Source organism: Bombus fervidus, chromosome 5, assembly GCF_041682495.2.
Source record: "Bombus fervidus isolate BK054 chromosome 5, iyBomFerv1, whole genome shotgun sequence".
Taxonomy (NCBI): domain Eukaryota; kingdom Metazoa; phylum Arthropoda; class Insecta; order Hymenoptera; family Apidae; genus Bombus; species Bombus fervidus.
The window spans coordinates 12,532,229-12,555,396 of record NC_091521.1 but is presented as its reverse complement, the minus strand read 5'-3'; the positions used below and the strand labels follow the sequence as shown (position 1 = coordinate 12,555,396).

The following is a 23,168-nucleotide window of genomic DNA, read 5'->3' as shown; positions in this document are numbered from 1 at the left end:
GTTTCCTGATTTGATCCTGTGCAATCGTGAAAAATCGAGCGAAATCGAGCAGCGATGTTGCGTGCTTCTTGTTCTCGGATCAAAATTATATGAAATTGAACATTTGATCGTGATATCACATTTTTATACGATAGATTCTTTTCCCTTTCTCGTAGAAATTGACCAGGACTAATTTCATTGGCTGATTAAATTCAATTGAATTTCTTTTGGACTTTTGTCAATTTTCATCGAGTTCGAATTGTATACGACGATAATGCGACATTCCTGTTTGTTTTCGCGCGGTGTTTTATCCTTTCGTTTATTTTATCGCAAAAGATGAATCCAAGATTTACATTGCACATACGATGAATTCGTAACACACGGCGTAGACATTTACTTAGAAACGCGTAGAGATGCATAGAAACGCATACTTAAGCACATAGAGAAACAGAATTAAAAAAAAAAAAAAAAAAAGAACATTGATTGGACCGATTTCCAGATACTTTAACGAGCGGTTTTGTCTCACAGGTAGTCGTCAATGCTTTGGTTCAAGCCATTCCATCCATTTTCAACGTGTTACTGGTGTGTCTTATCTTCTGGTTGATCTTCGCCATTATGGGTGTACAGCTTTTTGCCGGCAAATATTTCAAGGTAATTATTTCAAAGGTGTTCTTGTAATTAAGCGTGATGTTTGAGACATATTTCAGAAATGTTTGTGTTCAAATCTGATCAAGGAAATGAGAGGATTCTTCGCGAATCGTTGAAAGCTTGAGAAAGTTATTTCATCGTCTTAAATTATTTAGTATTTATACACCAGAAATTTACTTACAACTCAGTATTCAATTTCCATTCTTGTACAGAGTTCTTACAGCTTAATAACTAAATTCAAAACAAATTAGAGAAGTACTTTGGATTTCAAACTTTCACCATGATGAGATATTTTCATATTGCCTCTTCGGGATGAGCGATCGTGTTCCGATTTTGCGCGTGCATTTGGCATTTGCATTTTGAGCCAGAAACACGATTGTCCATCCCGAAAAGCCAATATCGGAAAATTAAAGGTAGCAGAATATTCCTGTTCTGCCTTCAGCTTATCTTGAAAAATATGCGGTAATAAATAATAAAGGATCGTCAAACGTCGTGCATATATTTTTCTATTTAATTAACTATATTCGTTTTCTGTTCACAGTGCGTAGATGCCAATAAAACAACACTCAGCCACGAAATAATCCCTGACCGAAATGCCTGTTTGGCTGAGAACTATACCTGGGAGAATTCTCCGATGAATTTCGACCACGTAGGAAAGGCTTATCTGTGCTTGTTCCAAGTGGCCACGTTTAAAGGATGGATTCAGATCATGAATGACGCGATAGATTCTAGGGAGGTGAGTGTATCGTTTGTAACTTGAATCAATCAATAATCGTCGTTTGATTCTTTAATTAATCTTTCTTTTGTGCCTACAGCTCAACAAACAACCAATTCGTGAAACAAACATCTACATGTATTTCTATTTTGTATTCTTCATTATATTCGGATCGTTTTTTACCCTTAATCTATTCATTGGTGTGATCATCGATAACTTCAACGAGCAGAAGAAAAAGGCGGGTGGTTCTCTCGAGATGTTCATGACGGAAGACCAGAAGAAATATTACAACGCTATGAAAAAAATGGGTAGCAAGAAACCATTGAAAGCAATTCCACGTCCAAGAGTATGTAGAGAATATGTTGTTGGAATATTTGTGAATTTCTTCCTCTTCGATTCTTCTCTTGATCCTAGCAACTCAATCTGATGATCTGATAATCTCTCTTACAGTGCTTAAGTCCATTTGTATTGAATTTTGTGTATAGCTAAATTTTGAACACTGCAATTTCCGTGATTAGTCGTCTTAAATTGTAAAACTTTAGGGGTTGGAAATGTTTAATTGTAAAATTTTGGCGGTGAACAACTTTTAATTGTAAAACTTTAGTAGAATAAGAGTCTTTGGTTCTGAAATTGTAGTAATAGGAAATTCTTAGTTATGAAATTTTACTGTAAATGGGAATTTATAATTTTGAGAACTTACAATTCTGAAATTTTAGCGATTCATTGCGTTGTATTGTAAAATTCTGACAGTTAAGTAAATCTTAAGTAAAATTTTGGTAATTATCTATTCCAAATTCGATAGCTGAATAGCTTATTAAGAAGTAGGTGCTTATTGAATTTTTCTACTTTCTTTCTTCAATTAAAAAATCTCTATTTTAACGCAAACATTTTGTATTTCAGTGGAGGCCGCAGGCAATAGTGTTTGAAATAGTGACGGACAAAAAGTTCGATATGATAATCATGTTGTTCATCGGACTGAATATGCTTACGATGACGTTGGACCACTATCAACAAACTCAGACTTTCAGCGATGTTCTGGACTATCTAAACATGATATTCATTGTGATATTCACCAGCGAGTGTCTCATGAAGATCTTCGCTCTGCGTTACCACTATTTCAAGGAGCCATGGAACCTCTTTGATTTTGTTGTTGTTATATTGTCAATATTAGGTAATGTAATGTAATGATTAGTTCAGTCGTATGGCCCCCGTGAAATTGATATATGATAATGAAGATGATAATCCTGTTAGCTTTTTCATCACACAACATAGCTCTCTCTTCTTTTTTTTTTTTTTTAATTAGGATGCAAATGAGCATGTTCAATTCATTATCTCTACTGCACGCAAAACTTAGCATCTTAGCAAAAAAGAAAGCGTACAGGATTAATATTTCACGTGTGCTGCAACGACTGATCAGCGTCATTATGTTACGTAGCCTTACATTGATGTTATGTGTAATCCTGTCTTTCCTATCCTGTATAATCCTCGTTTCCTCACGGTTATGAACATGTGTCCAGTCATTAAAAGCAACATTATAACTCTTTATTTATAAAGCAGATCAGTATTCAAATATTTTTATACTAATTTTAAAAATTCATAGAATTTGATTTTTAACTTAATTCATTATCATTTGATTGCGCAATTTATTTATCTATTTTTTATATATCTTTCTAATAAAATTTAACCAGTCTAATATCTGGTTTTTTCATAATGAACTTTCAATCTTAAATTAATAATTTAAACAGCTTTAATGGTTAAACATTTGTTGGTATCTTTTCATATTGATATAATGTCGTATTTGACTGGTATTTACACATGTTGATTGATGTAAAGACGATCATTAGTCAAAAAATCGGGTAAGAGCGGGTCTGTATTACGAGATTTTTTTTCCAAATTAGTCTTCGTAGAAAGGAGTAATCGATTGCTAGTCTGCTCATCTTTAAACTTTTGAATGCCTAACACGAAAATCTACGACAATGATACATTTTTTTTTCTTGTACAGCACCGCGTGATCTAACGAGTGATCGAGCTTTAATCAAGTTTCTGTTTTTTTTTATCAATCTAAAACTGCATGTTAATTTTTTTTTTTTATAGCCAGATCTAACAAGAAGAAAAGATTAGAGAACAAGGGATGATAGTCCTTAGGACTGTATGATGCATGTTTTTTTTTTTAATCTATTTCCTTTGAATCTTGAATCGTGCATCAAACACCTTGAATCTTCTTCTTGAAGAAACAAAATAAGAAACACTATTTTCACGAAACTCTTTGTTATCATTCATTGTGCAATATTATTGCTTACAAACCAAATTAGAGTTAGAAACGCATAATTTTTCACGTACTTTATATTCAACGAATGAATAAAGTTTCATAAGACTAGTAATCCTGTGTGCAAAGATTTTCCGTTGCATGGAACTTAAAACACTTATCAACTTAGAGAGCACCGCCTTTACCTAGATCGCACAACCTAATCTAGTTGACACATAAATCTTATCCTTTCTTATTGTCACTCGATAGCAATAGTATTTTATAAAGTATTAAGGATTATTGTAATAAAATGTATATCTGTTCCCTTTAGGTCTGGTTCTCAGCGATATTATTGAGAAATATTTCGTATCGCCGACCTTGCTCCGTGTAGTAAGGGTGGCAAAAGTCGGTCGTGTGCTTCGACTCGTGAAAGGTGCTAAGGGTATTCGAACTCTTCTCTTCGCCCTGGCGATGTCGTTACCAGCTCTCTTCAATATTTGCCTATTACTGTTTTTGGTGATGTTTATCTTCGCGATTTTTGGAATGTCATTCTTCATGCACGTGAAAGACAAGAGCGGACTGGATGATGTATACAATTTCAAAACGTTCGGCCAGTCGATGATATTGCTATTCCAGGTAATTATACCTACTACGTTCATCGAAACATAATTTTCCAAGTATGCTTCAGTATAAAAGACACTGCAACGTGCTTCGTATTATTTTATAATAAATTCTTTACGTGTAATTTCTACCTTCTTGTGACGAAATACTGAATAATGTCATACAGCTAAATAAACTGAATTTTTGCAACAAGATCATTACATAAAAATTCTTGAATTCGTCTAGATGTCAACGTCTGCCGGTTGGGATGGCGTCCTCGACGGTATAATAAACGAGGAGGACTGCCAGGAACCGAACAACGAGATAGGATATCCGGGCAACTGTGGTTCGTCCACGATCGGCATCGCCTATCTTCTCTCGTACCTGGTGATCAGCTTCTTGATCGTGATAAACATGTACATCGCCGTGATCTTGGAGAATTACTCCCAAGCTACCGAGGATGTGCAGGAAGGTCTGACGGATGACGACTACGACATGTACTACGAGATCTGGCAACAGTTCGACCCAGATGGAACGCAGTACATCAGATACGATCAGCTGTCCGATTTCTTGGACGTGCTAGAGCCGCCGTTACAGATACACAAGCCAAACAAGTACAAGATCGTATCTATGGACATCCCAATATGCAAGGGAGATATGATGTTCTGCGTAGACATTCTGGATGCTCTCACGAAAGACTTCTTCGCGCGCAAGGGTAATCCGATCGAGGAGTCGGCAGAGATCGAGGTTCAAACGCGTCCAGGTGAGGCTGGTTACGAACCAGTTTCCTCGACTCTGTGGCGTCAGCGTGAGGAGTATTGCGCGCGTCTGATTCAGAACGCCTGGAGAAAGCACAAGCAACAACGTCTAGGCGGACCAAGCGAAGAAAGCGACGACGCTGACACCGATCCACGGGTCAGACAGACCGCGGTCTTGGTCGAGAGCGACGGTTTCGTGACGAAAAATGGTCACAGAGTCGTCATACATAGCCGATCGCCGAGCGTAACCTCGAGAACCGCGGACGTCTGATCGGCGTCCACGACGTCCCAAGCACCGCCACCGTCGTAGTAAGCGCCACCACGACTAACAACTATAGAATTATAACAGATGCGCTAATACTGCTCGCGGAGAGCAGCGGCCTCACGGACCTCGCGCGCGCTCTCCATCGACAGCCTTATAGTTGTATAAACAAAATATTAAAAAAAAAAAAAAAAAATACATTCCTCCAACGAGTTGCCTTTAAATCCATTGTAAACGCTACGATCGTTGGGAGACACGTCGCTAGCTGATGAACACACAAGAGCGAGAAATGGGACACATGAGGGAACAGAACACAGGATGTTTCATTTTGGTTTTTCTGGGCGAGTCGTTCGAGAATGGGGCGCGAATAGTGAGACGACAGAGAGAAACATAGACTGCTGATACCGCGTACACCCATCGTCCGTGCTCGTTGTTGGGATTGGCTCGGTTCTCTCGTTCCGCGGAGGAATATTTATGGAAGAAACCGTGATCGAATATAATAGGATTTGGCTGCGAAACGAAGATAAGGATGGACATACGAAGAGGAATCGAAGGGCAAGAACTGATAACAGAGAAGAACACATACGAAGAGTATAACGATAGTCGGTGTATAGAGAAGTGTACTCGACTATGAACAACGTAACCTTCGAGTCAACTTCCCCCCCTTCAAAAAACAAATCAGGACTCGACGGTTCACGTTGCAACGCACTCAGAATTCCTGCCCTCGATGGACTTCGTTACGGCATTCCTTACCGTTCTTCTTCTTTTAGAGATCGTACGATGACGATGACGATCCGCGCCAGCTGCGTTATACGCACGCGTACTCGAAACGCAATGAAACGAAAGCAAAGAATCATCTTTTCGCGTGACCGACATTGAAACGAAGACCTGCGTTCTACGGTGAGACAGTTAATATTGCCGCGTTCATAAAACGGAGAAAGAAAACAAGAGATCAACGATCGTTTCTCATCTATTCTAGAGGAAACAAAAATTAACACGGTATATAGCCGATTCGTAAAATTTTACCCGCGTATATTGGATTTTTTACATGGTTTTGAACAGCGACTCGCCAATTCGCTGATAAACACAACAAACGAAGAAGAGGAAGGTTCTAGAAAATCTATAAAAATGTAAAAATCAATGTTGATTCGCTGCGGTCGAGGTTCGTGGGTGACATTTTGATCCGTTATTCTAGTCATCGTACAGTGGTGTATAAAGACGAGAGAGTTTTCTGAACCTGAAACTGAACAGAAAAGAAAGAAGGAAACGAGAAAAGAACGACGGAACAATGGAGGAAACGAAGACATTGATGAAGATGCTGATCATAACTGACGATAATAGTGAGGATGATCATAGAACGATTAAGATAACGATTATAAATGATGATGTTGATGATTATGACGATGATGATAATGATGATGATGATGGTGAACAAGAATGTTAATAATGTGAAATGTACGCGTAGTTTACTACATTCGCTCGGCTTGAACAAATTTTGCGCAATACGATGCGCGAACATTCGATCGCGCGGCTTTATTTTAATTGACCGTCTGCTTCTCTGTTCCTCGTCTCTGCACTTCGACATTTAATATCTATATATTAGAACAATTTGACGACTTTAATATTTATTTTAATATTTGGTCATATAATTACTATTTATTTAAAAGATCTAATAAGAATTACTCGCATAGAGCGATTTAGGGAGAAATACGATTGGAGTAAGTCGGTCGGTAAAACAGTTATGTATCTAGATTCAAAGTCTAGTAACTCTTCTTTTTCCCTATGAGTTTTCATTGTTATATTGATGGTAGTTGATGAAAATGTGACTATCTCTTTTTTTTTTTTTTAGATATCTATGAACAATATTCTTGCCAAAGAGGAACAGAGAGGGGGAAGGTATGGCGAATACAAATTTCGCAATCATCATCAGCTAGATACTTACACATTTGCAAAAAACTTACACAGACACAATCTTACACGACGTAGTGATGCGCTTTGGAATAAATGAATATACATAATAGTGTAACGTTATTCGAATAATTGTAATCGACAACCGTGCGCCCGTAAACCCGTCTCGCAGTACGCGTAGTATATCTTTTAAATGAGTAAAACGCCGCACGTTTAAATAGGCTGAAAGAATTAACGATTAACTCGGTTGATAACGTAGAATTGGGCACAACTGTTTTTGGCTCGTTTTCCTAACAGATATTTAACTCTCAATTATTATGGTAAAATACTTGTTAAACCAGTAATATAATTAGACAACTTTGAGATTTAAAATTGTATTTATTTGTTAGTGATGATGAGTATATTTTATCGAATTAAATGTTTTGTCATTTTCATATTAAAAAATTATTAAAATATTACGAATTGCAAAAACGATATAAATATTCAGTTTATCATTGTTGATGATTTTATGATTGTTATATGATTCGAAATTTTAATTCCGATCCAGTAAAGTGTTAATAAGATTATTAGATTCTGATGAATACTGAACTCGCCATATCGATTGTTAACCAGTACATTTTTTGTTAATAATTTCATATCTTCAAAGTTGTATATGTTCTAAAGCAATATAACGTCTACTTAAAACAATTTTTTTATACATATTCGAACATAATTCACATTTTCTAAAGATAAAATTTAAATCTGAGGATTCATTCGCGTTTTAGTTAATTCATGTTATAAATTAATTTCTCTGAGCGAGAAAGTTGTGTCATTCTACATAGTTTAACAATAGATGCCAAATCAAGACGTTAAGTTTTCAAAAAAAGAAATTGTTAAGATTTTAAATGATTATTTTAATGTTGGTTATTTAAAATATTTAGTGCATAGTTTCCGTTGAATTATCAAGTACGAATTATCTCCATAAGAGGTAACAAACACCCAAAAGATATCCTAAACAATTTCCGTTTGCGATTCGAGAAGCTGCACGATTGTCCAAGGACAATAACGATTAACGACACCGACGAAGCAACATACACTTTCTTTCGGTACGAATCGCAATATAAATATTTAAGAAGAAAATTCGGTATATTTGAAATAATTAAAAAAAAGAATCGATGCTTCGTAGAAGAAAGGAATCGTCCGAGTTTGTAGCTCGATTTCGAACGGGTTTACGTGCTTAAGAACCTCGTGAAAGATCGTGTGCCTAATCTCGCGAATAGTACGATCCTATCTGCCATATGGCTAGATAGAACTGTGTCGCGATTGAGGAAAGTAAATCGATACACATCGAACGAAATTCTCAATGACCGTTAACCATGGCATATGATTCTATCACGGGTGAATAACCTCAATCGCATCGTTTTCACGCAACGTACGATCGCATAGATCGCGTGAAATGAATCGAGAAACGCGTTGCAAACAGTATGCACACGGGGATAAACGAGAGTTCGTTGAAACGCGTCTATCAACGATGATAGCGATGCACGGTTCATTTTGCCATAAAAAAAAAGTACAGATCAACCTATATTATACACGTAGGTACGTACACGAAAGAAGCTAATCTCGATTTGGCGCGCAACGGGCGTGCGTTAGCGAAGCAACAACACAGAGGACAAAAATGAACTATAATGTGTGTGCGTGTGTGTGTTAACGCGGATTGCGCGATCGTTATTTTTCTACGTTTACATCCGCGTTCCGGAATGGAATAGAGAAAGTAAGAGATGATGGGAAAAGGAAAGAGGAGCGGCACCACGTTGTCCATGTTGTCTTAACAGGAAACAGGTGTCGCGCTAGCGGCGGCGGAGACGCGATAATAAACGAACATAGAATCGTTCTCGCTGGTCGAAAACGGACGTAACGTGGCAAAGAAACTCGCAGCTCGCTCGAAGGATTGTATTTGAAATGTGTGGCAGGAACGACGACGAGGACATAACGAAAGCGGTATGGTTACGGACGTTCTGTGAGCTAGAAAATGGTGTAAATTTGTTACAAGCTGGACAGAAAAAAAGAAAGAAAGATGAGGTTAAGGGAAACGTAGGTATGATGGGGTTAAATGCAGGAACAACGCGAGAAATAACGGGGAATTATGGAAAAAGCAGACAAAGAAAAAAAAAAAACAAATGTTCATTATTTTAAGCTACGAAGGCTCAAGAGGGTGAGGATCATTGTAAATTACTCGTACAAATAATTCACACACTATCGGTGTCGAGTCCGCTTTGTCAAAGTATTTTAGAGAAGCCTGTCCGATATTAATGTCCTCGTACCTTTTCTACGTATATTATAATTGCATTTCACGATTCTCGTCGCGGGCCATTCGATGATCCTTTTCGTGAGTACGCTTCAAAGTATACGCATGCGCGTGGCTGCGTCCTCGCGACTCGTTCGTTCGGAGGAGATCGTCGTTCTTCGTTTCTTCCGAGACTCGGCTTTCTTACGTTCTGAATCTCTCCTTGAGACGATTCCGATAATATCCCAATACAATATATCTGCACAATCACATCGATTATCAATCGGGTATTCATCCGCTCATCATATCTATTATCTTCGGTAATCTCTCTGCAACGCAAAAGCAGAAACACGGATTACGCTTAAAAACAAAAAAACATGCATACATGCATTGCGATGCCGTTGCTGTTCGCGTATATACTTGACGAGAAACTTCGAATTTTTTCTTTTTGTAGGCGCACGTTATTCGAAAGTTGTTTCGTAGAGGTCAAAACGATCGCGACGAACGATACGGTAAAATGCATCCGGTATAACGTATGACATAACCTAACATAACACGGAGCACGATGAACGACGACGACGACGAAACGAAACGAATCGAGGCACGAGATCGATCGACGACGAAATTCATTCAACTCGTCGATCCTTCTTCTATCGAAGTACGACGTATCTGATGGTCCGTCCGGCTCACTGTCTAATTACTCCGATACCCCCTCTCGCCCCTTTTTATGTTTTGAACCCCTCCCGTGCTGTAATATGTGCAAATAATTCGATAATAATCAAATGGTTTGTACGCATATAATATACATATATATTTTCGATACTACTTTGTCGAATGGGCAACCGCGAACTTCTAGAAGCAATAAAATTCTCGAGACACACGACAAACGTTAGAAAGAAAGAAAGGAAGGAAGTAAAAAAAAAATATGTAAACAGGGCGTGACGAACGAAACGAGGTGCAATCGCGCGGAAAGTGTTCCAAAACACACTGGCCTCTTTTTAACGATAAACGGATCTTTCGGATTCTGTAGGAATCGTTCTTCCCCCGAGAGACACGCCAAATGAACATCGTTTCTTCTTCTTCTTCTTCTTCTTCTTTTCTCCTTTTTGTCCGGATACACGTACACACAGTGCTTTTTATCTCGCGAACGTGAAGACTGTGATCTAGATTTTTCGTGATCGAATGTTCGATTGAATCGCAACTTCCCCGGTTTTCAATCGCGTTTACCGATCGTTGGTAAGCCTGTTAACATTCGGCCCGTTTAATCTACGGTCGTATCGAAAAGAGAAAATCGTAAGGTCGGGAACACACGCGTCTCGAAGGGTTGCCTGCAAATTCGTTTGAGCGTAACGCTCGGAACAAAAACATGCTCGGGAACGGTGAAAAAAATATTCGTTCGATCGGCCAAAACATTTGCTATGGCTGCGAAAAGAAACGAGGGGGAGGGGGGTGGAAGAGTATGCGTGGTGTGCTTCATTGATTTTCGTTTTACCAGAAACAAAAAATAAACGTACATTAAATACCAGCTTTTGCGCGACGACGGCTGTAAGATATTAAAGAACAAAAAAAAAAAAATATATATATATACATATAGGGCTTTCCTTCGTTAAGCGAGGTAAGACGAGATTTAAACGTACTTTCTCCGTGGACGATACTGCCGTTACGCATTGTATAAAGAAGAAATGAAACTAAGTTAACTAATCGTAAATGCACGAAATTTTCTTAAACGGATAGCGAACAAAAAAAAAAAAAACAAAAAAGGCTTTGTAGTGTCTCGAAAACTCTCGAAACTCATTAACCTAAACGTCGTCAGATAATAAAACTAACTGATGAGTACACAAAAGCTATTCAAAAAAAAAAAAAAGAAAGAGGAGAAGATACGAAGCAGAAAAAATCCTAGAGTTGGGCTAAACAAAGGAAGATTTAAAAAAGATATATACAGAGAATAATTGAGTAAAGTGTCAAGCTGCGGAGCCTGTCGGCCAGTATAATGATCAAGCAACTGCCATGGGTCAACAAGCTAGATAGACGAAATGTGCTAAGAAACCAAAAAAAAGATCCAATTTTAACGAGCTAGCTGTCGAAAAAAACATTACGCGCGAAGGATCGTCCATTCAAATGCGTGCTCCGTGAGTGCTCGCGCTTGTGCGCGCATGCTCGGACGCATGCCGCGGCGGCGCGCATGCGCAATTGCGTGTCGTGAATGCGCGCGAGCAAGCAAAGAGAGACATCGAGACAGAGTGCGTGCGAAAGAGCGTGTATGCGTGAAAGAATGAACGAGAGCGCGCGAGAGAGAGAGAGAGAAAGGGAGCGAGTAAGCGAGAAGAGTGCGAAAGGGCGAGAAAATGAGAGAGAGAGAAAGAGAGAACGTAGAAGAGCTCCTCCGTTGAATGACATTCATTACTATTAAACAAAATAAAAATATGGATTATTTGCACAATATTATAAATAATTACTATGTTTACTATGATTATTAAATTAAAGAGCAAATAATAAAAGGGATAAAAAAACTGTTGTTAAATAATTAATACGAAAGAGGGGATTGTACGAACAAAATAACGAAATGATTTAGCTGAAGACCGATATCGGATTTAAAAGAAAATAATAATAAGAAAATGAAACTAAAGATAAAAAATAAAAGAAGAAAAATAGGGGGAAAAGACGAAGTTCAAGATAGTGACGAGGATAATATGATGATCAAGACGAAGGAAGGATGGAGGAGGAAACGATTCGTTTGTTATCGATTAGTTAACGATCATCCTTACATTACATTATTGTAATTATATAAAGTAAACGATTATTACCGTAATAGTTACAATTAACAAGTTGTTACCGCTTTGTTATACATAATATAATTAATATACTAAGATTAAACGAAAAAAAAGAGAAAAAAAGAAAAGTAAGCGAATGCATCGTTGATTCGTCCTTTACTTATGTAGATAACTAAATAACGATTCGACTCTATTATTGTTTTCAATGTCTTCACCGTATTCCTTCGTTTGCTACCCGATTTCGTTTCGTTGTCGAAAAAAAAAAGATTCGGTTTTGTCGGCTTACCTCGCCCGGCCACAATATACACACGTTTTACAGAGATATTTTCAATAAACGAAAAAGCTTAACACTCATACGATTGTTGTCCTTGTCATCATTTGACCCTGCAATCATGGAACGACTGCCATTTCTATAGGCTGTTTCAATTAATATCCTTGTGACTTTCACGGCTCCAGTTCTTTCGACTTGTGCTTTCTGAAATTTTTAATCATGATACTTTATAAGAATTCGTAACGTTTCATTATCTTTACAATTAGCTACGTTTAAATGATATTAACAGTAATACTTATTATCAATATTAATCGTAAACTGCAGTATTAACATTAGCATTAATATTTTTTAGTATAACCTAATGATAATCTTGCAGTACTGATATTGATATTAATAATTAAAATGATATAGTATCTAAAAATATTCATATCACACATCATCCTCGGATATCTATTACAGTTCGCTTTTGCACTAGAAAATCTTGTGTAATAGCAACTACAGGATGTTTCACAAGAACGGGATGCTTCGAATTTTTCACCAATACAAAACCAATTCATAAAAACGTAAAGAAATTGCTTTACTCTAGTACTTCAAATTTCTCCCTGGCGTTCTTCGCGTTTTATAAATATTTTCTTTAAAACAATCGTCTGGTCACGTATTTGAAACCAAACATCGCGAGCTAAATAAACTCGAGATAAAAAAAAGAAAAAAGCAGAGAAATTCGTAACGAAAACTTCACTCATACTCCGTGTGAAATTTGTTTAAACGTTATTCGACCCAACGATCAGGCTATTATTATTTCAATGAAACGACGATTTTTCAAAGAAGCATTTATTTATTATGTTCACTAATGTTATACTTTAACGTTAAGTCAATTTACTCCGTTCCACTTTTTCACGCATCCGAAAATTACGTATTTCCCTTTGCGTGATGATTAAATATACGTCCAGGTATAAATAGACACCCGCCATGCTATAAAAAGATCGGCACCGCTATTTCGAGCCATGTTAATCGGCGCCACGTCGATTTTTTCGCCTATGGAGTTTTTGCCGCGTGTAAAATAAAGGTACTTGTCCTGAATTAACACTGAAAGCAGCTTTCTCCTTGCTGCATCGATGAGGTACGTACATATACATCATGTCTGGTGTCTTTGGCCAGCCGTATATGGCTCTCTGGACCCGAATCGTGCAGCATGAATACCTAATTTCGAAAAAATAAAATGGTCTCCAAAAGGTTTGGGACATTTAACGGACGTGTGACGCGCTATGCAACGAACAATCCTTGGAGACATAACTTTCACAAAACACACGTTGCACTCACCTTTTTAGCGCATTTTTTTCCTTTTTATTATTATTTTTTTTTCCGAATCGTTCTTAAAATATCCGCGTACGTTATTGGATTTTACGCACGTTTCGATCGAAGCGCGCGCGAGAGGAAGAAAATAGAAGAGTCGATTCGGTTCTCTGAGAGACTTTGTTCCATTCTTTAGCATTTGATAAAATAGAAGGGAAAATAGAATGGATATTTATAGATGAAGATGGTTAAAATTTTTTAGCACAAGATATTTTTGGTTTAAGGTCTACAATAATGGTAGACATTAACTCAATTTATTAGTTCTATTAATTGTAATAAATAAATTAAATTTGATAAAACAAATTTTAACCTTTTATGTTTTCCTGTGGTAAAAAATATTTTTGTTTTTCGTGTATTTCCTGGTTCAACTTCTCAAGCTCTTAATAATACGAAAGTAAGTAAAATAAGTCATTCAAATAAATAGTAATAAAGGATATGCTTAACAACAAATAATTTTTTGATAAATTTGTTTAATAAAACGATACATAAGTTATATTTTTTACATTGAAAATTTTATTTTTATCTCTTATAGTTAACATAATAGATAGTATACGTATTATCAAAACTCTCGTAAACGATTGTTGTGTCATAGCATCAAGGCAAACGATTCAACTCTCTAAAACAGAGGAATGTCGTGGACGACGACGTTAATTCGCGTTCTACGTGACAATCGCACTTTTTCAGATGCTTCGTAGAATACTATGTGACGCTCTAATAATTCTTTTCAATTATGTCCACGTCTTGATATGATATAAATTTGCCTGAATTCTGTCTACAAAGTAAACTGCTGATAGTAAATTTATGAGAAATTTTAATGTGCAAAAATATCCAAGTATCCAAGTATCCAAGGGAAAGTACTCCTTATGATATTTAGATGGTAAAATAAATCTAAAGATGAGTAAAAAAAAGTAGGACAGATTAAAAAGTTTTATTTCTTTAATTTCATAAAATCTGTAAATCTGTAAAGAAATATAAATATTTTCGATCTATTCTAATAACAAATCAATCGATAATATAAACAGTACAAACTAATTAATAGTAAATTATTTAATGCAGTGAAAATATCACTAATTTTTTTAGACACTCTGTATACACATCAGAACAAATTGGTTGAACATATGAGAAATGTAGGTCTTATACAATTATATGCAATTTAGAGTGATGAAAGCGCAAAGTGCTTACAAGAAGTGATTACGATTTTAAAACGAATGCTGCTTGACTTTGTTAAAAAGTAATCAGTGTGATTACTCTGGAGTAAGTATATACTTAATACCTGTTTTGCTATATTATTTAATTTACCTTTATGCATCGATCTCATCTTATGGATTAACTGATATTTCTGAATATATACTAGATGTAAACTTTTCTATTTCAAAAAAAGACAGAAGTTAAAGTTCAACTCATATTAAAATGTCAGCAAAGCTTACGAAGCATATCTATTTATAATATTGCCTCTTGGTTCGTCATATGTTTCAGTCTGACGTAATTCAGATCTGGAATGCAATACAATTTGAGGCTGAATCTCAAGAACGACTCGATGTCGTAAGTTCAAGGTTCCTATGACTTAATACGATTAACAAATCCAATTATCGCTTATCGTATATAGCTTTCACGAAAAAGATGTACAAAATATGATAATCTTTATTGCATCTCAAAGAAAAAGCAAACTTTAGAATTATGTAACAAATATCATACTTCATTTTACAGTTAAGAAAACAAGGAATTATGTTAAAAGAACCGCTTTCATAAATTCCTCTACTTTCAATTCTAACCAAAGAATAAGAAATTTATAAGGCGAACTTCGTATTACATGTTCTGAAATACCGACTTCGAAAAAATCAGTGTTTCCTACGCCCTCTGCGATTTATTACGGCGAACATAGAAATTATATCCAATTCAATAGTCCGAAACAAAGAAATCAATATTATTTATAAATATTTTCAATATCAATGTATTTATTTTGTATACGTGTTTTGTGTGCGTCACAGCTCTGTATGTGTAATAAATTGAGACCAAAATCGTTGAATTCAGTGCATCATGTCTGTGAGATCAGCAAGATGGAACACATCAAAATCTTAGAAGCTACACAATAGATGCCTAAGTTCATTGAATCCCATACATTTGAATTTGAATTTGGAAATCTGAATATAAATTTGAATCTGAATTTATATTATAATTAGTAACGTTGACAAAATGATCCCAAAATGGTAAAGAGGCTCTGGAGCCTTTCAGATATGGTTGTGCATTGAGTTATAAGTCTATCCCATATTTTGTCTGTGGTGATGCATAATAATAAAGCAATGCCATCCAGAGCCTATCACGTGACTGTCACTGGAGGAATTAACACATTCTCACAAAACCAATCTTATTTCATTTAGTGCATGTACCCATATCTGCTTTGTACATAACACAAGAACATACATATATACTATGCATTATAACAATAATAAAATAGTGTAAGCATAGCAAGCAGTAAATTATTTGAAGCTAAACTAAGGCAACATTTAGCAATACTTAGCAGATGTTTATGCATTTAGTATATGTCAAAGTATGCAAATAAAATATGTGAAATATGAAAATGTAATATGTGGATATACATGCAAAAATATATCTACATATATATATTTATCAGTCATACAATTTATAATTTAAATTGCAATAGGTCCTGAAAATTTTTTAGATATTAACTTCTGTTAATAATCTCTATAAGTTAAAATTAATTTATAACTTGATATATATTTATATTTGTATCTATAATATAATTTTAAAATTGAAAATTTTCTCCAATATTATTAAATCTTTGATGTCATTTAATAATTATATCGAATTGGTTAATACCAATTACTCGTAGTTAGTAAATTTCAAAAGTTTATGCTCTTGTATACTTTTACATATTGTTCTCAAAGAAAATAGTACACAGTTGAAATTATATGTACTTGATACCTGCTACAGACAAAACAAATTTCTATGCATTGCCATAAAGTGTTCCGCCTTATTGCTAATTTACCATACGAATATACACTAGCATAAACATCCGCAGTCATAATGATTCCAAATGATCTTCTAAATAAATATATAAGTACATCTATGGTGCGTGGATGAGTGTAAGATTCACCGTGCGTGATTCTGCGCGAGAGTATGGGGGGAGATTGGTGTAATGGGTGGGGTCTAAACGATGAATCCCTTCTCTTCTCATATCTGATTCGATCTGATTCGAGTCAGTTTCGCGTAGTCCACCAGTATTCTTTGTGTTCGACGCGTAATACGCGTTCGTCGATGTCCATGTAATGGCAGCGTAAACTGAGCGCGAGACAAAGATAGTTACAGATCGCAGATGTCTCGAAACTAGACACACTCCTCTCTGAACGTTAAACGTAACCGAGTCTCTATTCTGAATCGTTGAGAATCATAGAAACTTACTGTCGTACGAAAAAGTCGAAGTCGAGACACCGCTTTTACAGTTCAACTGTCAAGATAACGAGCGTATTGCGAAAGACTGCAGAAGAGGTGTGGAGATCCTATCAGCGTTATCAATACTGCACTGGACGTACTGACCTAAGTTTAGTACCGCGTTTTTTATGCTGTGAAACGTGAACGGACTTTGTGACTGACATTCTCGATTCACACAGGGGAAAATTTTTGGCAGATGTACAGAAAATTCGCCCTTCGCCTAATACTTATCTGAATCATTCAGCCGACCGTCTGCATGGAGGTTAGCAGACAATATTCTATTTATATACTACATACACGCAATGCTATATAATTGTTTATAATGGAAACCTTGCTTCAAGGTGTTCACAGTATAAACATATCGGTATCGAAAATGGAAGATTTGTCTTTTCGATAAAATGTAATCTGTTTATTGGTTATAGCAAAGTGTTTGCATTCGCATCTTTACACATTTTCTGCATTTATACATATTGTGTATATATACATATCCATATATATCCGTAAGTAAAATTATTGTTGTAATTGTAATTGTTGAAATTGTGAGTGTGTGTTATTAGACTGCAGATGTTTATATATTTATGAGAAATGCAAAAATACGTAAAATATACCTAGTAAAATACTTGTAATATGTATTGGGTGAAATAAATTTCTTTATAGGTTCTATTTGCTTCATTTTGTTCATAAAAATATAAACTCACACAAATATCCACAGTCTAGTTATTGTAGCTATTAATACAATTAATGTATGTTAATATCAACGTACTAAAATTATAGATTAATATACATTAAATTATAGATTTAAAAAGTTGTGTTTTTCCAAACAGTATTAAGTTTCTCAAATTTTAGATATTAATTAATCTTGAATTTTTTAGGTATTATAATATATTTAATGAGATAAATTATTTATTCATGATGGAGAAGAGAAGTATCAGTGGAAAGGACATTCTAAGAATGGATGGTCTATTACCACCAACCCGACGCTTACCAGTTTGTAATGCAGTTACTTCTACAGACAAAAAGAAAGAAAAAAAGTGGTCGATTGGTGGAATCTTGAAACGAATATCTTCAATAAGGGATTATGATAGTTCTTCAAACGATGAAGAAATTGTATATTGTACAAGGCAGCCAAGACCTCGAACAGTATTTAATAGGAAATCACATAACGTTATTCTTCATCCAGTTGAAAAGAGTTCGAATCAATATTTAAATATCAATGATTCAAATGACACTGCTGCAAAATCAATAGATACAGCAAGTATGCAAAGAGATTCTTTAAACTCCCGTAGTAGTGATGGTTCATTAGATGGGTTAAGTAAGAAAGCGAGAAAAAATAAATTGAAAGCACAAGTGGAAGCAAAACGGGATCGCATTTGTGCAGACAGTAGTTCAGACGAGGATTCACGTAAATCTTGTAATTCACTGACAAGGTACCAAAATGAAATTGCTGGGCATAGTACACAAAAGAATGGTTTCTGCAGTAGAAGAAGTAGAGCAGCTCGAACAGAACGTTATATAAAACGTTTATCCAGGGATGAAGGTCACAAGTTCCCAGAAAACCTAAATAATATAGCAAATAAGCATAACAGTCATGATTTCATGAATGAAGAACAATCATCTGTAGCTGTGGATACAAATGAATTATTTCAGCTTCCACAACAATCATCACGTTTTATCAATTATTCTAATAGTAATACCTTCCCTGTACAAAGATCTATCGAAAACTTGCGACAATCTGGAATGGTTGCATCCAATTTGCAAGCAAGGTCATCTACTGATGTTACAAAATATCCGACAGACCAATATATAACAGATTTAAATCAGAATAATACTTATGCAAAGCCAAATGTTTTGCACAAAAATAAGAACCACGTAAATCAGGAGAAAAATTATATTTCGAATTCGCCTACAGCTAATACAATTTATGCTGATCCATACGATTACACGACAAATCGTCAGTTTGCAAGTCGAAGTTCCTCTCCGCCCGAGCCTCCACCAAGAAACCCACGTTGTCGAGTTTTCACCTATAGTTGTAATTCGTTTCCGTTTAATGGGAAGTATCGTGTGACGAAATACGACGATACCCTACATACCAAAATGAACGATATTCACGAAGTTACCAAGGATCATTTAAAAAGTTTAAGGTCTTACGAATCGAATAACGAAATCAATCGGTATGACTTAATAAAACAATGTCCACGGCGTCCATTGTCTCTGACTGTAAGCTCGACGCAGACTTGTAATTTATCAGAATGTACGAACAATAGACACAATTCAACCGGTAGACACATAGATGAACCATTGTTTAAAGAAACGGAAGCAATGAAATGTCAGAGGAGAAACGATCGCAATGATCAACTTACTTCAAGCTTTAAAGATTATGATACCAAAATACGTGAAAACAGATCGTCCACTACTTATATAAAAAATATGCGCAATAATTCTACATCACCTACTTTTAAGTCTTTAAATTGTTCCTGCGCAAGATCACCAAGTAAACAGATTGTAGGAGAAAATTCTTATAATTTACCAAATATTACATTCGTAGATGATATGAAAACCGAAGTAAAGGAAGAAGAACAAATAACTAGTGAACAAGACGCGTTAGAAAGGAAAAGAAGTTCCAAGAATCTTGAAGAAGCACTTTCTGAGCTAGAAGCAATATATAATAGCCTTCGTCTTGGAGACGAAGATCTCCTTGACCGGGCAGAACGACGGAGTATGGAAGAATTTAGCCTACGTCAAGCAAAAACTAATACTGTTGTTCCATTTATTTCAGAAGATTCAATAGATAGAATGAAAGACGATATGGCATACAGAAGAATGCATCCAAAGGAGAGACCTACATCGTTGTCGGAAGTGGTCGGCCAATCTGCACTGTCTAATATCAGCTATCTAATAGCCTCGCCTATTTTGTCACGCAAAGATACAACTGATGATTATCTGTATGGCGCGAATTACCCAACACGTCGAGACGAACCGGATGTAACGCGAGATGATGTCGTTTATCGGAGCATTCATCACGCTAACAACACGTTGAAGGTGATTGATCCTCAACCTCCGTTTGGAATACCTCTAGGGCCGGTGACGGCCGCTACGGAAAGCGATTATTTACACACTACACCGATTAAGCCAGACCATCCACGTTCGTCATACATTCCGCAATGCGAGCCTGACATTGTTACGGATGACTTGGCTTATCGAGCTCTCAGGAAAGATGCCAATACACCGAGGAGCAGCGTTGAAAGTAAAAGCAGCATCACTACAGATCAGGAAACCACTTTTGGTTCGAAGAAGAAACGAGCGGTTAGATCTTTATCCGCCAATCTGTACGGTTTAATTAATCACGATAGGATTCATCTTAGAAGAGAACCTAGTCTTCAAGATATTAAGGACGAGATAAATAACACAATAATAAATATCAAATCGTTACCCGTACGATCCGATAGGCGCGTCGTGAGCGATGGTGAACTCTCCGATTACGATCGATGGCGTACTGATAGTTTATTGAGGAACTCTAAAACTGATATAAATGGCAATCGTCCAATTACAAATGCGCATAGAAAGAAATTGCGTGTTTACGTTTCACCGTCGACTCGATTACAAGATGGTAATAAAAATGAAGATGATGCGAGAGCACAGAATTCCGTGACATCTAATAACATGCTATCAAAGGCCTTGAACAATGAATTCTGGCAGAATTGCGAGCAGAGCAAATCAAATGAATCGTCCAATCATGATACGGAAACCGATTTCACGGCATACAGTCGTCTATGTCAAGATTTAGTCAATTTGATTGAAGGACAAGACGATATGGAAGTGAAACTGACTGAGGAAACGAATGTTCCTTCAAAGCTTCCTGTAATAGCAAATTGCAATGATAGTAATAAAACGGAGGAATCTTCCATATTGCATATACAGTCTTTAGGTAGTCATTATTCAGAAAATAATACGGAGAATCATAAAGAAGATACGGATAAAGAAAACATAGAGAAACTGACGGAGAACCTCGCTAATCCTGAGAACGAATGTTCTGAGAAGACTGACGATAATACATTCGACTTCTATCTTCGTGTCGCGGACGAAAATGTTAAACTAATTGCGGAGGCGTTCAGCAGCGTAGCAGATCACTTACGTGATAGTCGTTCAAGCCAAAAGAATTCGCTGACGTCGCACCGTTCTGAAATAGAAACCGATAGTACGACGCCCAATACTAGTACTCGTAGCTCCGTTACTTGTAGTCTAGACGACACAAACGATGATCTGTCTAGTTTATCAAGGACCACTGATGCATTAAATGTAGTTCCTAAAGAAGATACAACAGTAACCTTAAGTGATGACCATAACTTTGTGAAACCGGAAGAAACGAGAAATGATTTGCATACTAATCCAGAACTCGATCTTTCCAAAGCTGTTTATGATTTACAATTAGCAGCGGCAAGTTTATGCGAGCACGAGAAGGAAATAGAAAAACTAGAAGCTTTACTGAAAAAAGATACAACAGATAACATTTCTTGTAGTAGTAACATCGAGGCTAAGGAGGATAATCCCTTGTTAAATATTGAGAATAATTTAATGGCGCTGAACGACAAAAATGAAAAAGAGTGCGATATGGAAGAAACGATAACATCGACCGATGATAAACCACGCACTGTTGATCGTGACCCAAATTGCGAAGGTGAGAGTACAAAATGCAAGAATACTTGTGAACATGTTATCCCTCGTTCGACTGAAATGCGTATTTCATATGTTACTAACCTCATAACCATACTGATAACTACGTATTCTATGGTTTTGCTGGCTTGTTTTCTTGCACTGCTTTTAGCGACCGTAGCGGCATCATGACTGGACCCTTAACGACAAATGTCTTAATGCATTTTATAATTAGAAGGTTTGATTCGAAGCGTTTTTCATTATTTTGAGACTATTATTATTTGAATCATGTTACTAATGTCGTAGGTCTCCCGGCAAATGATCATTTATGATGTGAACCATTCTATACGAGTGCATAACTAACTGATATACAACGTCGTTGAGCGACATGCGGCAGGACGATTGAGTTTTGTGTAAGATCGAGTTTCTGTGAACTGTTTCTGAAGGAATGATTTGTTCTTGTTGTTCTTGTTAATGTTGTTGGTTTTAATAAAGTTTAAACGTTAACTATGCTGTTGACTTTATTGTACATGGTATATATCATATGTATTTCATTATGAAAATGAAAATCTGTAATATCATACAATCGGATTAAATGTATATGTTAAATTATGAAAATATTAAAACATGATCTCTTTCGTGGAAATTTTTGTTTAATATTATTTAACCTTACCGTTTTTCTTATGCATTGCAAAATCATGAAAAAGTATTCATCGAAGTACATATGATAACACATGGGTTTAACTGTTAAAAAATTACAATAAAGACATAAAAATTCATTTATGTGCCTACATTGAAATAAAACATTTTAAAATGATAAATTATAGATTCTGGCTATATGCAAATATTAGTTATTAATTACACTTATATATAAATTCATCAAGTAATAAAACAATTGTCTTTCCTCTCTGAAATATATATTTGCCGAAATTTTCGTTAACTACAGTAGAAATCAGTATAGTCGATAAAATCACTTTCTTACCTCCATGGTAACATCTATAGTGCTTTATCTCTTTTTGACGAAGAAGTCATAAATATCGGATATGATCTATTTTTATGACTAAAAGTGCGATTAGAATATATATTTTGATAGTTCTTTCAAGGTAGTTAACCCATTTTATCGAGGTGAAGAATGCGCGATCATACCGTAAGAGTTGTGTGATACATTGAAGCTGAACATTGATCGTATAGTACTAGAGTAACAGGCCAGGGTTAGAAGGGGTTTACTAAAACGTCGAGTAGTTATCGATTGCGGACTACCATGACGTCATCGTGGATCACGCCACATCCCC

General features: G+C 36.0%; 2 protein-coding genes across 47 annotated transcripts in view; both read left to right on the top strand.

Moving 5' to 3' along the window:
- The window catches only part of Para (sodium voltage-gated channel paralytic), a 69,550-nt gene extending 57,044 nt beyond the window's left edge, over positions 1-12,506 (top strand). For all 43 annotated transcript variants that reach the window (XM_072003311.1, XM_072003321.1, XM_072003319.1 and 40 more), the window contains 6 exons: positions 508-630; positions 1,169-1,363; positions 1,443-1,688; positions 2,243-2,513; positions 3,919-4,223; positions 4,434-12,506. In XM_072003311.1, the coding sequence (XP_071859412.1) occupies positions 508-630; positions 1,169-1,363; positions 1,443-1,688; positions 2,243-2,513; positions 3,919-4,223; positions 4,434-5,216 (1,923 nt within the window). In that variant the 3' untranslated portion in view covers positions 5,217-12,506. The remainder of the gene's footprint in view (positions 1-507; positions 631-1,168; positions 1,364-1,442; positions 1,689-2,242; positions 2,514-3,918; positions 4,224-4,433) is intronic.
- A 4,418-nt stretch (positions 12,507-16,924) lies between these two features.
- LOC139987266 (uncharacterized) lies at positions 16,925-22,383 on the top strand. Of its 4 annotated transcripts, none has more exons than XM_072003297.1 (3): positions 16,925-17,726; positions 18,099-21,901; positions 22,183-22,383. In XM_072003297.1, the coding sequence occupies exons 2-3, from the start codon at positions 18,136-18,138 to the stop codon at positions 22,206-22,208; spliced, it is 3,792 nt and encodes a 1,263-aa protein (XP_071859398.1). In that variant the 5' UTR covers positions 16,925-17,726; positions 18,099-18,135; the 3' UTR covers positions 22,209-22,383. The 4 variants fall into 4 exon arrangements, with proteins under 4 accessions (XP_071859398.1, XP_071859397.1, XP_071859396.1 ...); XM_072003296.1 differs by having other exon boundaries at positions 16,928-17,726; positions 18,099-22,114; XM_072003295.1 differs by having other exon boundaries at positions 16,929-17,488; positions 17,649-17,726; positions 18,099-22,383.
- The last annotated feature ends 785 nt before the right edge of the window (positions 22,384-23,168 follow it).

Bases quoted from the DNA above. Each gene is read 5' to 3' on its own strand.
- LOC139987266 (XM_072003296.1), top strand. From the start codon at position 18,136: ATGATGGAGAAGAGAAGTATCAGTGGAAAGGACATTCTAAGAATGGAT.